The sequence below is a fragment of the Nyctereutes procyonoides genome, unplaced genomic scaffold (assembly GCF_905146905.1).
Source record: "Nyctereutes procyonoides isolate TBG_1078 unplaced genomic scaffold, NYPRO_anot_genome, whole genome shotgun sequence".
Classification (NCBI taxonomy): domain Eukaryota; kingdom Metazoa; phylum Chordata; class Mammalia; order Carnivora; family Canidae; genus Nyctereutes; species Nyctereutes procyonoides.
The window spans coordinates 48,914,767-48,929,228 of NW_026575121.1; the positions used below are offsets into that span (position 1 = coordinate 48,914,767).

Consider the following 14,462-nt stretch of genomic DNA (forward strand, 5'->3'; position numbering starts at 1 on the left):
ATAGATGTGTAAGGAAAACAGGTGATTTATTTCTGTAAATGAAATAAAATGTTAATTTTTTTTTGGAGTTTGCAATGACTGGACAGATATACATACAGACTGGAAAAGGAACTTGCAAACCACACTGAGGTACCAAAGGTGGTGCTAAAAATGTCTTATGGAGGGAGAACTTACCGCTGCCTTAAGAAAGTAATAAAGAAAAGACAGGAAGAAAGAAAAAAAGCAGAAAGTTTACTGCAGAGGAAGGTAAGAATCATACTAAATATGACAAATTCATCAAATTAGCATTTATAGAAAATAGAAAATTTACAAAATGCAACTTTATAGAATAAAAACAAAAACAAAAAACAAAAAACAAGGGCTTAGATTGGCCTACAGAACAGAGAGGAGGCTCACCTGTCCGAAGAAGGCCACTCGGAAGTATGTCCCCAAGAGCCTGCGGCCCGAGTGCATGACCTCGGTCACTTTGCTATAGGCCCGGTGAAGGGTGTCATACAGATGGGCTAACCTCTGGAAAGCAGAACAAAACCCGTTTCTTCCCATTTGCAACTAGTAGAATCCATTTAAAAACAATTAAGTGAAATCATAGATAAAAAATTCCTTAGACTTGAGTAAAAGAAACAAAAATGAAAAAAAAATCAAGAATGTCTTGACTGCACAACTGGTAGTGACCATTTTTCAGTTATAATCTATTTCTACCAAATGAGCCATCTTGCATACTGAGGACCCATCAAATCTCCACATTGCCATAAGCAACTTCTGTGTTCAAGCGAACACGAAATGTCGGAGATGGTAAAGTCCTACAATGACGTTTTTAAGTCTTTGCTTTTCCTACTCTGTTTGATAAGCTTCTTTTAGAAGCTGGACAAGCTCCCCAGCCCAGGAAGGATGGCAGGGCAAATAGCTTCCCACACAGGTGGACCAAGGAAGAGCTCTAAGGAAGAAGGTACCCAGCAATTATAAAACTCTGTCCTTGGTAACCTTTCAAAAGTGGAGTGCCAAAATTACCAAACCTTGTATTTCTAGATTTGGGGTCTATATGGAAGTGGGGCCCATGTGGGCCATGTATAATGGCTTCGAGGATCGTGACCTCCAGCATCACGTGGAGGGTCAGGGACCACAGGTCATCTCTGACTGCGGCCTGCTTGTTTTCTTTGTATGTAAGGTTTGGGTGTATGTGTCACCCTACTGTCCTCTCAAACAGGAAAAAACCAAACCACTCTGATTACCTCAAAATCTCTCCGTTTCTCGTAAATGGGGATGATGAGTTTATAGATGTCAGCGATTAGCTCATAGCGTTCAGCCTTCCAAAGTCCATCTGCACATTGTTCTAGAAGCTCCATGAGTACATCCTGATCAAAAAAGAAGGCCAGCGGCCAGAAAAGAGTGTTCAGGAAACATGACATTGTAATTCTTTGCAGAATGCTTAACCACTTCCTAGTAAGAAGATTCCAAACTACATTATTTCTAAACACTAATTTCCATTCTACACTATTTCTAAACATTATTTATTTAGTAATAAATAGCTCATCACTATGCTGTTTTTTTAATGAGCCATTTTTTAACCATTTACAAGCAGAAATGAGAGGTCACATTGTATGACTGTGTAATAGTTACATACCACGGGAAAAAACTGACACTGATAGCTTCACACGGGCTCTCAATTTGTGTTTAGTTTTCTTTATATAATTTAGATTTTTTTTTTTTTCCTGGGGCGCTTGAGTGTCTTAGTTGGTTGAGCATCTTGATTTTGGCTTGGACCATGATCTCAGGGTCGTGGGATCAAGCTCTCTGTCAGGCTCTGTGCTCGGTGGGGATCTGCTTGAGATTCTTTCTCTCTCCCTCTCCCTCTGCCCCTCCTCCCTGCTTTCTCTCTAAAGGAAATAAAGAAATCTTTAAAAAAATTTTTTTTTTCCTTTCTAGGAAACAATAACAATGCTGAGACATGAAGTTACTAAGTGTGACTTCAACCCAAGTTAACCATCTCAGAGCAATTTAGTGTTGGCACGTGGTAGGCATGACGCCTGCCTCACCAACAACCTCTCCCCCTTTCCTTGGAAGCTTCTACCTACTGATCTAATCAGCATGACTCTATTTCCTGGCCAATCACGGTTTCATCATCCGTGGACATGTGACCTAAATGGGCCAATCAGGATGACTTTTAGGACCTTGTACTGCAAAGCTGGCACCAAACTGTTCTCCTCGGCCCAGACATGACAGGCAGCCAAGAGCCTGACTGGGGCTGACATCTATCTCATGGCCAGCGAGGGGCCCATATGGCTTAGTAACAGAATGGAGAGCTCCCCCTCCCTCCCAAAGCGACTGTATCATGGATAACTCTGTTAAACACTCATATTGATTGCTCTCAATCTTTCTGGAATTTTCTAATGGAAGTCAATTTACTCAACTTTCATTGTTTAAGCCCATCTGAGTGGGGTTTCATTAAATGCTGTTGAGTAAATTTTCATGTGCTTCTTTTTCATCTGTATAGCTTTGGTGAAGTGTCTATTCAAATCTTTGGCTCATTTTTCTAGTGGGTTGTTTACTGAGTTTTGAGAATTCTTCACATATTTTGCATAAAAGTCATTTACCAGACATGTGGTTTATAATTTTCTCCCAATCTGTGGTTTATGTCTGGATTTTCTTAACAGTGTCATTTGAAGAGAATTTTAAAATTCTGATGAAGTTTATTTATTTTTTTTCTGATGAAGTTTAATTTATCAAGTTTTTATTTCCTAGATTGTACTTTACATATTGAAAAAAATCTTTAACACAGGTCCACAAATATTTTCTCCTTATGTTTTCTTCCAGAAGTTTTATAGTTTTACATTTAAGTCTATGATCTATGGAGTAATTTCTGAATATAGTGTAAAGTATGGGTTAATTTTTTTTACATGAATGTCTAATTGTTCCAACACCAACTGATGAAGACTATCATTTCTCCACTGAACTGCCTTTGAATTCTTGTCAAAAATCAATTGAACCTGTAATCAATCATAGGAAACAAAGTGAAGATTGCTGGAGGCGATGGGGGTAAGGGGATGCAGTAACTGGATGATGGACATGAAGGAGGGCACATGATGTAATGAGTACTGGTTGTATTCATTACAGTATATGTTAACTAACTGAATTTAAATTTTAAAAAAAGGAAAAGAAAAAAAAACAAGAAGAATTTTATAAAATGATCTTCTCTAGGTATCAAAAAACTATGTGCTCTACTAAAGCAAAGAAAATATATTACCTGAATGACTGGAAAAAAGTCATTTGAACCATATGTGTGTGGCTTCTCTATTTTGTTCCATTGATAGAGGATTACCACCCCAACTTTATAGAATATAGTCTCCAGAGTGACACTAATGATATTTTGAGCCACACAACAATTTATTCTGGGGTCTTTCCTGTGCACTACAGAATGTTTAGCAACATCCTTAGCCTCTACCTACTAGATGACAGTAGCAATACCTTCTCCCTCCCCCTTCCTCCAAATTGTGACACTAAAAAAAATTTCCAGATATTACCAAAAGTTCCCTGGAAGATGGGGGCAAAATCATCCCAACTGAGAACCAATGCTTTATAATAACCTTAAAAGTCAGATAGTGTGACTCTTTAAACTTTTTCAAAACTGTTTTGACTAGTCTAGTTTTTTTGCTTTTCCATATAAATTTTATTATTTTTTTTCCATATAAATTTTAAAATCCATTTTGTCAATTGCTATCAAAACCCCACATGGGAGTTTGATCAGAACTGCTTCTGCATCTGTAAATCAGTTTAGGGAGAATTGACACTTTAACAATATTGAGTCTTCCACAAAGACTTTAGGTCTTTGATTTTTTTCATCAGTGTTTTGTAATTTTTAGCGTAGAAACCCACACAGAATATCTAAGTTTTTGTGAGGTTTTTGATGTTATTGTAAATAGTACTGTTTTTTAAACTTGATGATTTTTTTCCAAGGAAAGTACTTTATTGAATAATATTTAAAGTCTACCAGCATACCTGTAAGAATTATATAAAACAATCATTAATATGGTGAAACCACAGTACAAGAATCTCTAAATGTGAAAAACGTTGATTGACTTTTATATATCGGTTTTTATATCCTGTGATCTTGCTAAACTTTGTAAATTCTTTGGGATTTTCTCTGTCATAAAGACAACTATATCATGGGAGTATAGGCAGTTTTCTTTCTTTCTTTTTTTTTTCTTTTTCTTTTTCTCTTTCTTTCTTTCTTTTTTTTTTTTTTTTTGCCTATTGTATGGTTAGAACCTCCAGCAGAACATTGAATAGAAGTGTGAAAGCAGGTATTCTTGTTATTTTCCAGTTTTAGGGAAAATCACTTAGCCTTTCACCACTAAGTATAATGTTAGCTGCAGGTTTTTTGTAGATAATCTTTTTTGGGTTGAGGAAGTTCCTTTCTCTTCCTAGTTTTTTTGTTTTAAAACATGAGTAGGGGATCCCTGGGTGGCGCAGCGGTTTGGCGCCTGCCTTTGGCCCAGGGCGCGATCCTGGAGACCCGGGATCGAGTCCCACGTCAGGCTCCCGGTGCATGGAGCCTGCTTCTACTTCTGCCTGTGTCTCTGCCTCTCTCTCTCTCTCTCCCTCCCTGTGTGACTATCATAAATAAATAAAAATTAAAAAAAAATAAAACCATGAGTGGATGTTCATCTTTCTCAAATGATTTTTCTGCATCTGTTGAAATGATCATACAGGATTTTAAATTTATTCTGTTAATATAGTGAATTACATTAATTGGTTTTCCAATGTTGAACCAACAGTGCATTCCCAGGGTAAACCCCACATGGTCATGATTTATTTTTCTTTTATATTTTACTAGATTAGATCTGCAAATTTATCTTTAAATGCCACTTGTCTTTAAACATATTTGTATCCTCTATCGCACCTTATTTTTGTTTTTAAACATTTTGTTTATTTATTTGAGAGACAGAGTGAGTAAGAGAACACATGAGCAGGGGCAGAAGGAGAGAGAGACAGACTCCCCGCTGAGCAGGGAGCCTGAAGTGAGGCTTCATCTCAGGATTCTGGGATCATGACCCAAGCCAAAGACAGATGCCCAATTGACTCAGTCACCCAGGTGCCCCTCTCTATTATATTTTAAATGAAGGGCAGGATCTATGGTTTTTCATTCCTAATCTACTGTTTCACTACAGGCCTAATGTGTACAGTTTATATATTCTAAGAAAATAAACATTTTTTTAAAGTAGGCTTCACACCCTGTGTGGAGCCCAATTGTGGGGCCTGAACCCATGACCCTGAGATCAACACATGAGCTCAGATCAAAAGTCAGATGCTAAACCAACTGAGCCACACAGGCGCCCCAAAGATAAACATTTCTAAAGCAGTTGTGAATCAAATTTATCAGAAAATACTGTCTGACTTTAAAAACCATCTTTATAGCAAGACATTTAACTCTTATGTCATGTTTACAATATACAAATCATAAAACCATCATCAGTGTGACTAAACTGAGCCAATGCTTGTAAAGAAGATACCAATTGTCTCATACTTTTATTGCAAATCTTTTAAGTGCAAACACTAAACTTTACATAGTAACTACTATAACAGCTATAAACAAAGAAAAAAATCAGAAAAGGTTCTAATACCATCTCTTCTCCTTGAGCATTTGTATTATAAAAATGTACATCTTAGTTTTGTCTCAAATCTTTTCCAATGATAGAATCTCCCCAGGCTAAGCATGACAAATGTTTATGATTACTCTCACACTCTTCTGATTATAAAAAGCTAGAAAAAAGCATACAAATAAAACTTGTATAACATCAGTATCAATATACTTACCTTTCTATATTAGTAAAACTGGGGATATAATAAAGGTCTAACCTTAATTTGGTGGTTGTGAGGATCAAATAAAATTTTACCCATCAAAGTGCTCTGAAAACTAAATGCTGTGTGGTTAAATTTGCAGGCTAGTTAAACAGATTGCTCTTCTTTCAATTATCACTTTCTACTTTGTAGTGATTGTTTAAAAATGGTATCTTACTATCAATGGACTACATAATATCCCACAGTGCCATACACATATTTGGTAGTGAGGACTCGGGAGGAATGAATTAGTCTTCATTTTTCTTAGTAATGTAACTATTACTCATACATACCCTTTGCTGTCGGGAAGTAAGTTAACAGTCCTTTTATCAAAGCCTTGCATTTCTTGCACACCTTAGGTCAAAGTCGTTGCTACTAGGTAGTTTTTGAGCATCTTCGTTCTCAGTGGTGCTGAGGGACTACTGGTAGAGGTGGAAGGATTTTGGAAGCCTCAATTCCCCATCAGGGATGAGAATATCGTACGCCCAAAGTGTTCTTCCAATAATGCAAGTCAAATGGAACTTTACTTATTTAAAAACTAGGTTTAACTTACAGACTACTCATTTGGGCGCTTTTCTCAATACTGGGCTTTGTTCAAAGAGAAATGTAAACTTTCTGTAAGAAACTACAATTGGTTCCATCAGTATGGGATAATCCACACCATGCATGTGAATACACAATGATGATATTCTGTTTGTGGATGGGACCAAAGAGACCTAGATTCTTAATTCCATGTTGTAGCAGTCATAACACAATAAGCATCTGGAGTCGTTCTGATGTCATCTTACAGAAAACTGAAATTCTTCTCAAAGAATTATAAAAGTTATAACTGGGCACAGCTACTACCACATTGTTAACTTGATTCTTTCCTTTATTCATTTACATGTTTTACCAAGCATCTACTATATGCAAGGCACTGTGCTTGACACTGGGGTTATAAAGCAAATTTATATAAATAAAATGAAATTTCTATAATTTATAAAAATGGTTCTATAGATTTTTCTATGAATGTGGAAGGTATATTTTGGATGGTTTATTAGGGTATGCACATAAATGAAATTTGCTTTGAGGAGGGGCCTTCAAAGACACACAGAGGTTATAACTTCAGAGCAGCTAGGACTGATGTACTAGAGACTCATGACCACCGAATGGAAGATGTGAAATACACGTTAAGATACCATGGATAAGGAAAACAGTAATTTCAAATACGTGCCCAAACTTCAAGTCACAAAGGTAGACACTCTGAATTGAGAGCAGTAGGGTTTTTTGTTTGTTTGTTTGTTTTGTTTTTAAACAAAAACACATTTAATCAATGTGTCTCTGGGTGAATATTGGGGAGGCCAATCATCAGTGAATGAAGCACTTCTCGGTCTCAAGGAGTCCAGTACGAAGACTGATCCATAAAGAGATTATAAAAAATGCTAGTAAGTGCTGATAAAGAAACATGCAGGCAATCAGTGATGCAGACAGGAATGGCCTTCATCCAGTGATGTGGGAGAGGAGAGACACAGGAAGTTCCAGAAAGTGGTGACTGAGTCTTAAAAATGATCAGGAGTTAGTAAGGCGAAGGTGAAAGGTGCCAATAGGAAGGAAGAGAGGGAGACCTTCCAGGGAGAGGGAACACGATGGGCAAAAGACATGGGAGTGAGGGCAGTACAACGGGGGAGGAATTTACAAGTGTCTGAGGGGTGATTCAGAGTACAACATCCAAACCAGGGAGTGGTAATTGATGAGGCTAGGTGGGGCGGTGTGGAAAGGATTTAAACAGGCTAGATAGCTATACTCAAAGTTTTCTATGTCAAAAATAGATTAAATGTAGATAATTTTGAGATATGAAAATACATATAGGCATATGTCAACTATCACAATGATTAAGGATTCTATAAGGAAGGTATTACTTGATTTTGAAATGATCTTCTGTCTATCCATAAAAGGTACCTTTACAGCAGCCTTTCAGGTATATTTTAAATGGCCCTAGGGCAGCCCAGGTGGCTCAGTGGTTTAGCGCCACCTTCAGCCCAGGGCATGATCCTGGAGACCAAGGATCGAGTCCCACATCGGGCTCCTTGCAGAGAGTCTGCTTCTCCCTCTGCCTGTATCTCTGCCTCTCTCTCTGTGTGTCTCTCATGAATAAATAAATAAAATCTTTAAAAAAAAGAAAATCTGTCAAATTGGGTTCAGAAAGATGGACTTCAAGCAGGAAACTCTCCTCCAGAATGGTTGGAAAATGGGAACATTTGATAAAGCAAATAGAGCTTAGTAAATAATTGAAATAAGTATCGCATTTGATGGTAATCAGGAATTAGGAAATAACACATCACCAACTTTTATATACTACTAGACATTATTTTATCTTTTTTTCTTATTCAGGAGGTAGATCTGTAGTTCATTAGTGTGATATCAGTTATTATTAAAAAGAAGTGATAACACATACTATAAAAAGCAATGCCTGTATAGACTTTACTCAAAAACAAACTAAGGAGTGCCTGGGTGGCTCAGTCAGTTAAAGTGTTTGGTTTCGGCTCAGGTCATGATCTCATGGGCTGTGGCAGGCTCCATGCTCAGCAAGGAAGTCTGCTGGAGATTCTCTCCTTCTGCACCCCCCATAAATAAATAAATCTTAAAAAAAAACAACCCCAAAACTAAAAATAGCTTCTATAAGAAAAGATAAGGCCTCTCATAAAAGTAGAGTATGGAACACCAAACATGAAAGTGTAATTTAGTAACATAAATTATCCAACCTAATGTCAATCTATATATACCTAGACATTTAGAGTTGGTACATCAAGTAATAATTCTTTGAACAGAAATAACCAGTAAAAGAAAAAAAGAAAGAACCAGTACTCTCAGATAGTTCAGCTTGAGAGGTTATATGTCAACACAAAATTAGAGAGTCATAGGAATTATGATGTCATAGTAACTAAACACTGGGGCATATATGAATAATATTCTCAGTAGAAATTCCATGTATTAATTTATTTAGAATTCTCAGCAATCATAGCACCCTGAAAACCAGAGCTAATCCAGACAATGGTCAGATAGTGATGACCTTGAACAGAAAGCTTGATGGTTTTATCACCTTGCTTAAAATTTAAATGCCAAGATATATTTTCTGAATTGCCAATACATGCAAAGAACTATAAGTAATTACTGGTTGGAAAAAAAAAAAACCTCAATGAACTTTATGCATCTGAAAAGCTTATATATTATGTCATTAGATTGATCTTAAAATGATTCCAGTGCAAGCTCATAAGCCATTGAGACAGCTGTTTAAAATGTAATTAGCCACTTCCATTTTCAAGTGTGCCACAGCAATGTGACTGAGGTCACAGAGCACCTGTCTGTGGAAACAGCACACTAATGTTGTATATGGGTATGTGTACACACAAAAACACCTATTGGGGCCCATTTATGTATAGGGTATTTAAAAATTTATTTAAATGCCAATTTTTCCATCTAGTATTAATTAAATTAATTAAATTAATCTAACCTTATGTATGAAGCTAGATGTTGTCCCTACTATCTGTCATTTAGAAATAACATAAACGTGAGACCAGGTTTGGGCAATGGCATACCTTATGGCTTAATTTACACTTCCACCAATTATTATTTCTTGAGATAGAGTTGAGAACCCATTGCAGCAAGATAATCACTTGCAATGCTTATTGCAAGATATAAATACAGATTCCCAGGCACTACACTCACCCAGTGAAATCTGGGGACTGGCAGAGTAGGAAGACTGGAAATCTATATTTGTAACAAGAATCTATTTCTAATTAAGTACACTAAAATTTGAGGACTATTGGACCAAGTGACGTTTTCTGAGGCAGGCACATCACTTACGTATCCCCCAGCTAGCACATGGCATACAGCTAGTTTATGGAATGAATCAATATATGTCAATATAGAAATTTCCAGGCCATGAAGAACTCAGACAACTTCCAATTCAGACTATAAAGGGCCATAGTTTTGGTATTTCTCCTCCATGGGAAGAAAGCATCGTCAAATGCAGTCTAATGTGCTAGCGCAGGGAGCAGATCACACTCACATTTCTATCTCCAGTACCTAATTCAGTGCCAAGAAAGCTCAGTAAATATTTGCAAAATGAAGCAGGCCAATATGCCCTGGTATGAGCCAAAGGTAGAGCAGTTAGACCAGTTCCATGGGCGAAGTTCACTAGTCACCACTGCAATGACCTGCATGATGACAAAAGTGCCTCCATGGATATCGATTTTGGGGTTACAAGGACATTTTAGCAAGTGGGCAAATAGTGAAGATAAACTGTATTTTCTATTTCCCCTTCCAGAGTCCCTCTTAGCCCATCCTTCCTAGCTCTGTGCTTTGGGAGGTTGATGCACCAGCACTGCTGGCCTGCAGGCTGGGCTCCCTGTCCTCTGGCTCCCGGCTGAGTTCAGTCAGTGGAAGGCCCGGTAAAAGCCTGGAGGGCAGGCGGAGAGTGAGGATGGACTGGCTATGCACATGCCCCTCCCTGCCAGGGTAGGGTACAGGACTGAGCTCTCCCCTACAACCTGTCATGTGTCCCCACCCTGTAGAGTTTCTCTCTTTCTCCCCTCCCCTAGTCCACAGGGTGAGAGGTGGTACCCCAGCTGTTGCTAACCTCAAGGGTACTGCAATATTATTTGTTCATTTCCCTTCACTCTATCCAAACTTTTCAAAATAGTCCCTTTGTTAGCCTTTTTTCAATGCCTCAAGTGTGCTGCCTATTTCTACATGGGATCCTGAGGGAGGAATTTCAAAACTTCATGGGCTGTGTGGAACTTTGATGCCACAGGGGACTCAGAATTCTTCAATCTGCACAAGCTCCAACTTGCGTAACAGAATTGTAAACAGGAATGGGATGTTTCTTTTTATCTAGTCAAAAGCAACTGGGAGGGAGTCTGCTCTTTAGATCAGAGTCAGGGAAGATGAACCGCAATCAATAAAAATCTTGAGGTCTGCTGCTGGGAGAACTGTGTGTTCTTATGCAGCTCCACGAAAATCGTATTAGGAAAGCACAAGGCATTTAAGTACATCTAATAATGCAGATTAAAAGGGCAATGGTTTTTATTAAGCTATGTGCTACACACCTATCCCCATGAGCTTTTCCCAAAACTCCTTCTAGGAAAGAGATGTTCAACTTTTTCTTTTTCTTGAAAACATCCTGAGAGCCAAAGCAAAAATGCATGTAGTAATCTGTTTTCCTGACTTTTAGATCATGTTCTTTCAATTCCCAGCTAGTTTCAATCTTGACATGCAGCGGTTACTCAGGACTTTATAATTCCACCACGTCATATCCTAATCCTTACAGATCATTGTGTACTACGGACCTTGCTAAACATTTACCAACTTTATGCTTCAAGGACAGGGTGGAAAATCCATTTTCTGGAAATAACTGATAAAGTGACTGCTCTCACATGTTTAGTTATCACTCAGTCTGGGTGCCATTCACAAATTTCCTCAATCAAGTCTGTGCTTGATTCCCTAGGTTGATTCCCTAGCCTGAAGTGATTATTCCAGCCTATTACTTAATCAGATGAGCAAATCTGAGCTTCATTTTATCATCCTACAGGGCAGGTTACTGAGAACTGTTTACTTTCTTTTTTCTTTTTAAGATTTTATTTATTAGAGAGAGAAAGAGAGAGCGCGAGCACGTGCACAAGCAGGGGGAGGGCCGAGGGAGAGGGAGTAGCAGATTCCCCACTGAGCAGGGAGCCCAATGCAGGGGCTCGAACCCAGGACCCTGAGATCATGACCTGAGCTGAAGGCAAATGCTTAACCAACTGAGCTATCCAGGGCCCCAAGAACCGTTTACTTTCAAATCTTTAGTTGTTCTTGGCATCATTGCTTTCCTTATCAAATTCTAAACAAAATGCTGTAGTCCAGAGGTCTTTGTAGACACAAGGGGGCACGGCAGTTTCTGCAAGGAGACAATTTGAGCCTCCTCTCAAAGAAAAACCCAGTCAAACGCGCCTTGGAAGGAGGAGTTTAATGCAAGCCTATTGCCTCAGTGAGAGGTTTCACACTTCAGGGCAAAAACTGAAAATTACCATCTGCCCTGGCGTTACAAGGTAGAGACACAGCTGAACTGTTAATGCCATGCAATAACTGCCTTTTTTTCTCCTTTGAGATACCTAGAAAAATTTATCTCCTGGTTAAAATTATTTTAATATTTCTTTTTTTATTTTAATATTTCAGTGTGAAATGCACTCATTATATTATCCTCCTTTCTCATGTTTATTTTTTAATTTACAGGGTCATATGAGACTAGACAATTTATGACAGTGGTTCTTAAACTATGGGGGCTTAAGACCCCTTTTATCATTAAAATTATTGAGAATTCCTTAAAAATTACTGAGAACTTTTATGTATATGAGTGTTATCTCTCAATATTCATAATATTAGGAATGGAAACTGGAAAATGCTAATTTATTTTTAAATTTTTAAAATTATTATTTTTAAAGATTTTTTTATTTATTCGTGAGAGACACAAGAGAGAGAGGCAGAGACATAGGCAGAGGGAAGGGCAGGCTCCCCACAGAGAGCCCGATGTGGGACTCGATCCCGGAACTCTGGGAACACGACCTGAGCCAAAGGCAGATGTTAAGCCACCCAGGAGTTCCCCTAAAAGATTTATTAATTTAAGTAAGATAATAATAAACCTATTACATGTTAATGAAACATTTTCTCCAAAAAAAAAAAAAATTAGGGAAGAGAGTAGCACCGTTTTACATTTTTGTAACTCTCTTTAATGACTGACATCATAGGAGAAACCTGGATTCTCATATCTACTTCTGTATTCAATCTGTTCAATATGCTGTTTTGGATGATGTATACCAAGAAAGTCCAGCCCTGCACATTCAGTTGGAAAAGGAGGGACCTCAAAAACTTCCTGAAAGGGTCTCGGGGACCCCAAATCTTCCTGGACCACACTTTGAGAACTGATTCTTTGACTGGTTAGTGTCGTGAAGGATGTTTGTCTGTAGCCCTACTTATGGGCAAAAACATGTCTAGAAGTCATAACATTAATTGTAGGACCTCCACATCATAAAAACATGTAGAACGGAAGCAGAAGATAGTTACTTCTCTCTGTTCTTTCTCTCCACATGAAGAAACAGACGATTTATTTTTCTTTATTTAAAAGACAGGCAGGATCGACATGCTTTCCCTTGACTATTCCATTCTGCCCTGAGCTGAGGGGAGGCAGGCACACATGGAAAACCCCTCTGGCAGATAGTTGACTGAAGAGGAAATTCAGTGGACAGAGGCAGAAAACTCACATTTGTTCAAATTTCTAGCTTTACTTTAAAATTTTCCAGTTCCAGATAAATGGTTGTAACGTAATCCTGTTTTGACCAGAAAGTTGCAGAAACTGCCACCATGATCTAACGTGGAAGCTTCTGACCTCTATCAGGGGCAGGATGAGGTATTCTTCTTCACCAATGGTGAGAGGAATCTGGGATAAAGCCTGCAAGTAGAGGCAGGGGCCCGGGGCTGCTCTGGCCCTAAGCCCAGGCTGGCCTCTCATGGCTTTGTGTGTCTGCAGACCCAGGAGAGAGGTCAGTGTGGGGGACACTGATTTAAAAGTCTGAGTGGCTGGTTAGCTCAGTTGGTTCGAGTGTGATGCTAATAAAAGTCAGATCAAAATAGCAATAAAACCCTATTTTAGCTGGAGAAATTAATTGCTGGAAAGAATGAGAAACCTTATGGTCAAAATACTAGACTTTTTCCCACGTGTTTGAACTCTTAGCCTCACTTTCCTCCCAACTAGCTCCTCAAACTCTCTTTCCAGAGCAAAGGAGGAATTCCTAGAAAGGGGAATGGCAGAGCTTTTGCTGCTCTGTTTCAGCCATCTGGAGCATTTGTTTAGTCAGGGGGAAGTGGGTAGCTGGCAGCTGCTGAGAGAAAACCATCATGTGATGTGCTGGCAGAGCACGGCCGCCTCGGAGATACTCACGAACTGAAGACCCACGCCAGCCGAGGCGCTCACCTCGTTGAAATGGACATCCTGCATTCCAACATCTTCCATCATGGAGGCCTCCTCGTCTATGTTTGGGGTAATCACCCTGAATGCTGTGCATCCTTGTCTAAACATGCCTACAAGTGACACAGCAGGGGAGAGAGTATATCAGTAACCCTAAGTGGACGGACCTCGAGGGTTCTTCCTGCCCCCAAGTTTCTGTGTTGAAGGAAGCCACTGACTCTGAAATCTTTTAGGTCTCGGGCCACCCTTCTCACAGGGAGCCACTGTGTGTTTTCTTCATTTGCTTCTCATATCAAGCCTTCCCTCCCTCAATTCTTTCTTCATCCTTTTAATTCTTTACCCACCTTTATTAAAATATACATAATCTTTAAATAAACTATAAATAAACTGAACAGGTATTGGATCCAAATTAATAATTTTAAAACAACAACAATAATTTGACTTTCTATGATAACCCCATGCTTAGATACTGAGAAAGATAAAGCCAAAGCCAATCAAAGAGAAATGTGACTCAAACAGAACTGTTGCCTTCAAGCTGTCACCTTCCCTACTATGGCTGAGGGTAACTCATAACTCAGATGAGAACTTGCTCTTTTCCCTCATAAAGCAGCCTACCAACATGTAACTCAACAGTTGCAGCCGTGAG

The 14,462-nt window shown here is 38.7% G+C and overlaps 1 protein-coding gene across 15 annotated transcripts in view; it reads right to left on the reverse strand.

Moving 5' to 3' along the window:
* The window catches only part of DOCK9 (dedicator of cytokinesis 9), a 277,563-nt gene that overhangs the window by 17,918 nt on the left and 245,183 nt on the right, over positions 1–14,462 (reverse strand). For 9 of the 15 annotated variants that reach the window (XM_055336149.1, XM_055336148.1, XM_055336143.1 and 6 more), the window contains 3 exons: positions 13,823–13,929; positions 1,230–1,352; positions 397–510 (listed from right to left, as the gene is read on the reverse strand). In XM_055336149.1, coding sequence (XP_055192124.1) covers positions 397–510; positions 1,230–1,352; positions 13,823–13,929 — 344 coding nt within the window. Of the gene's footprint in view, positions 1–396; positions 511–1,229; positions 1,353–13,789; positions 13,930–14,462 lie in introns of all 15 variants that reach the window. The other 6 variants (XM_055336137.1, XM_055336142.1, XM_055336140.1 and 3 more) reach the window with 1 other exon arrangement.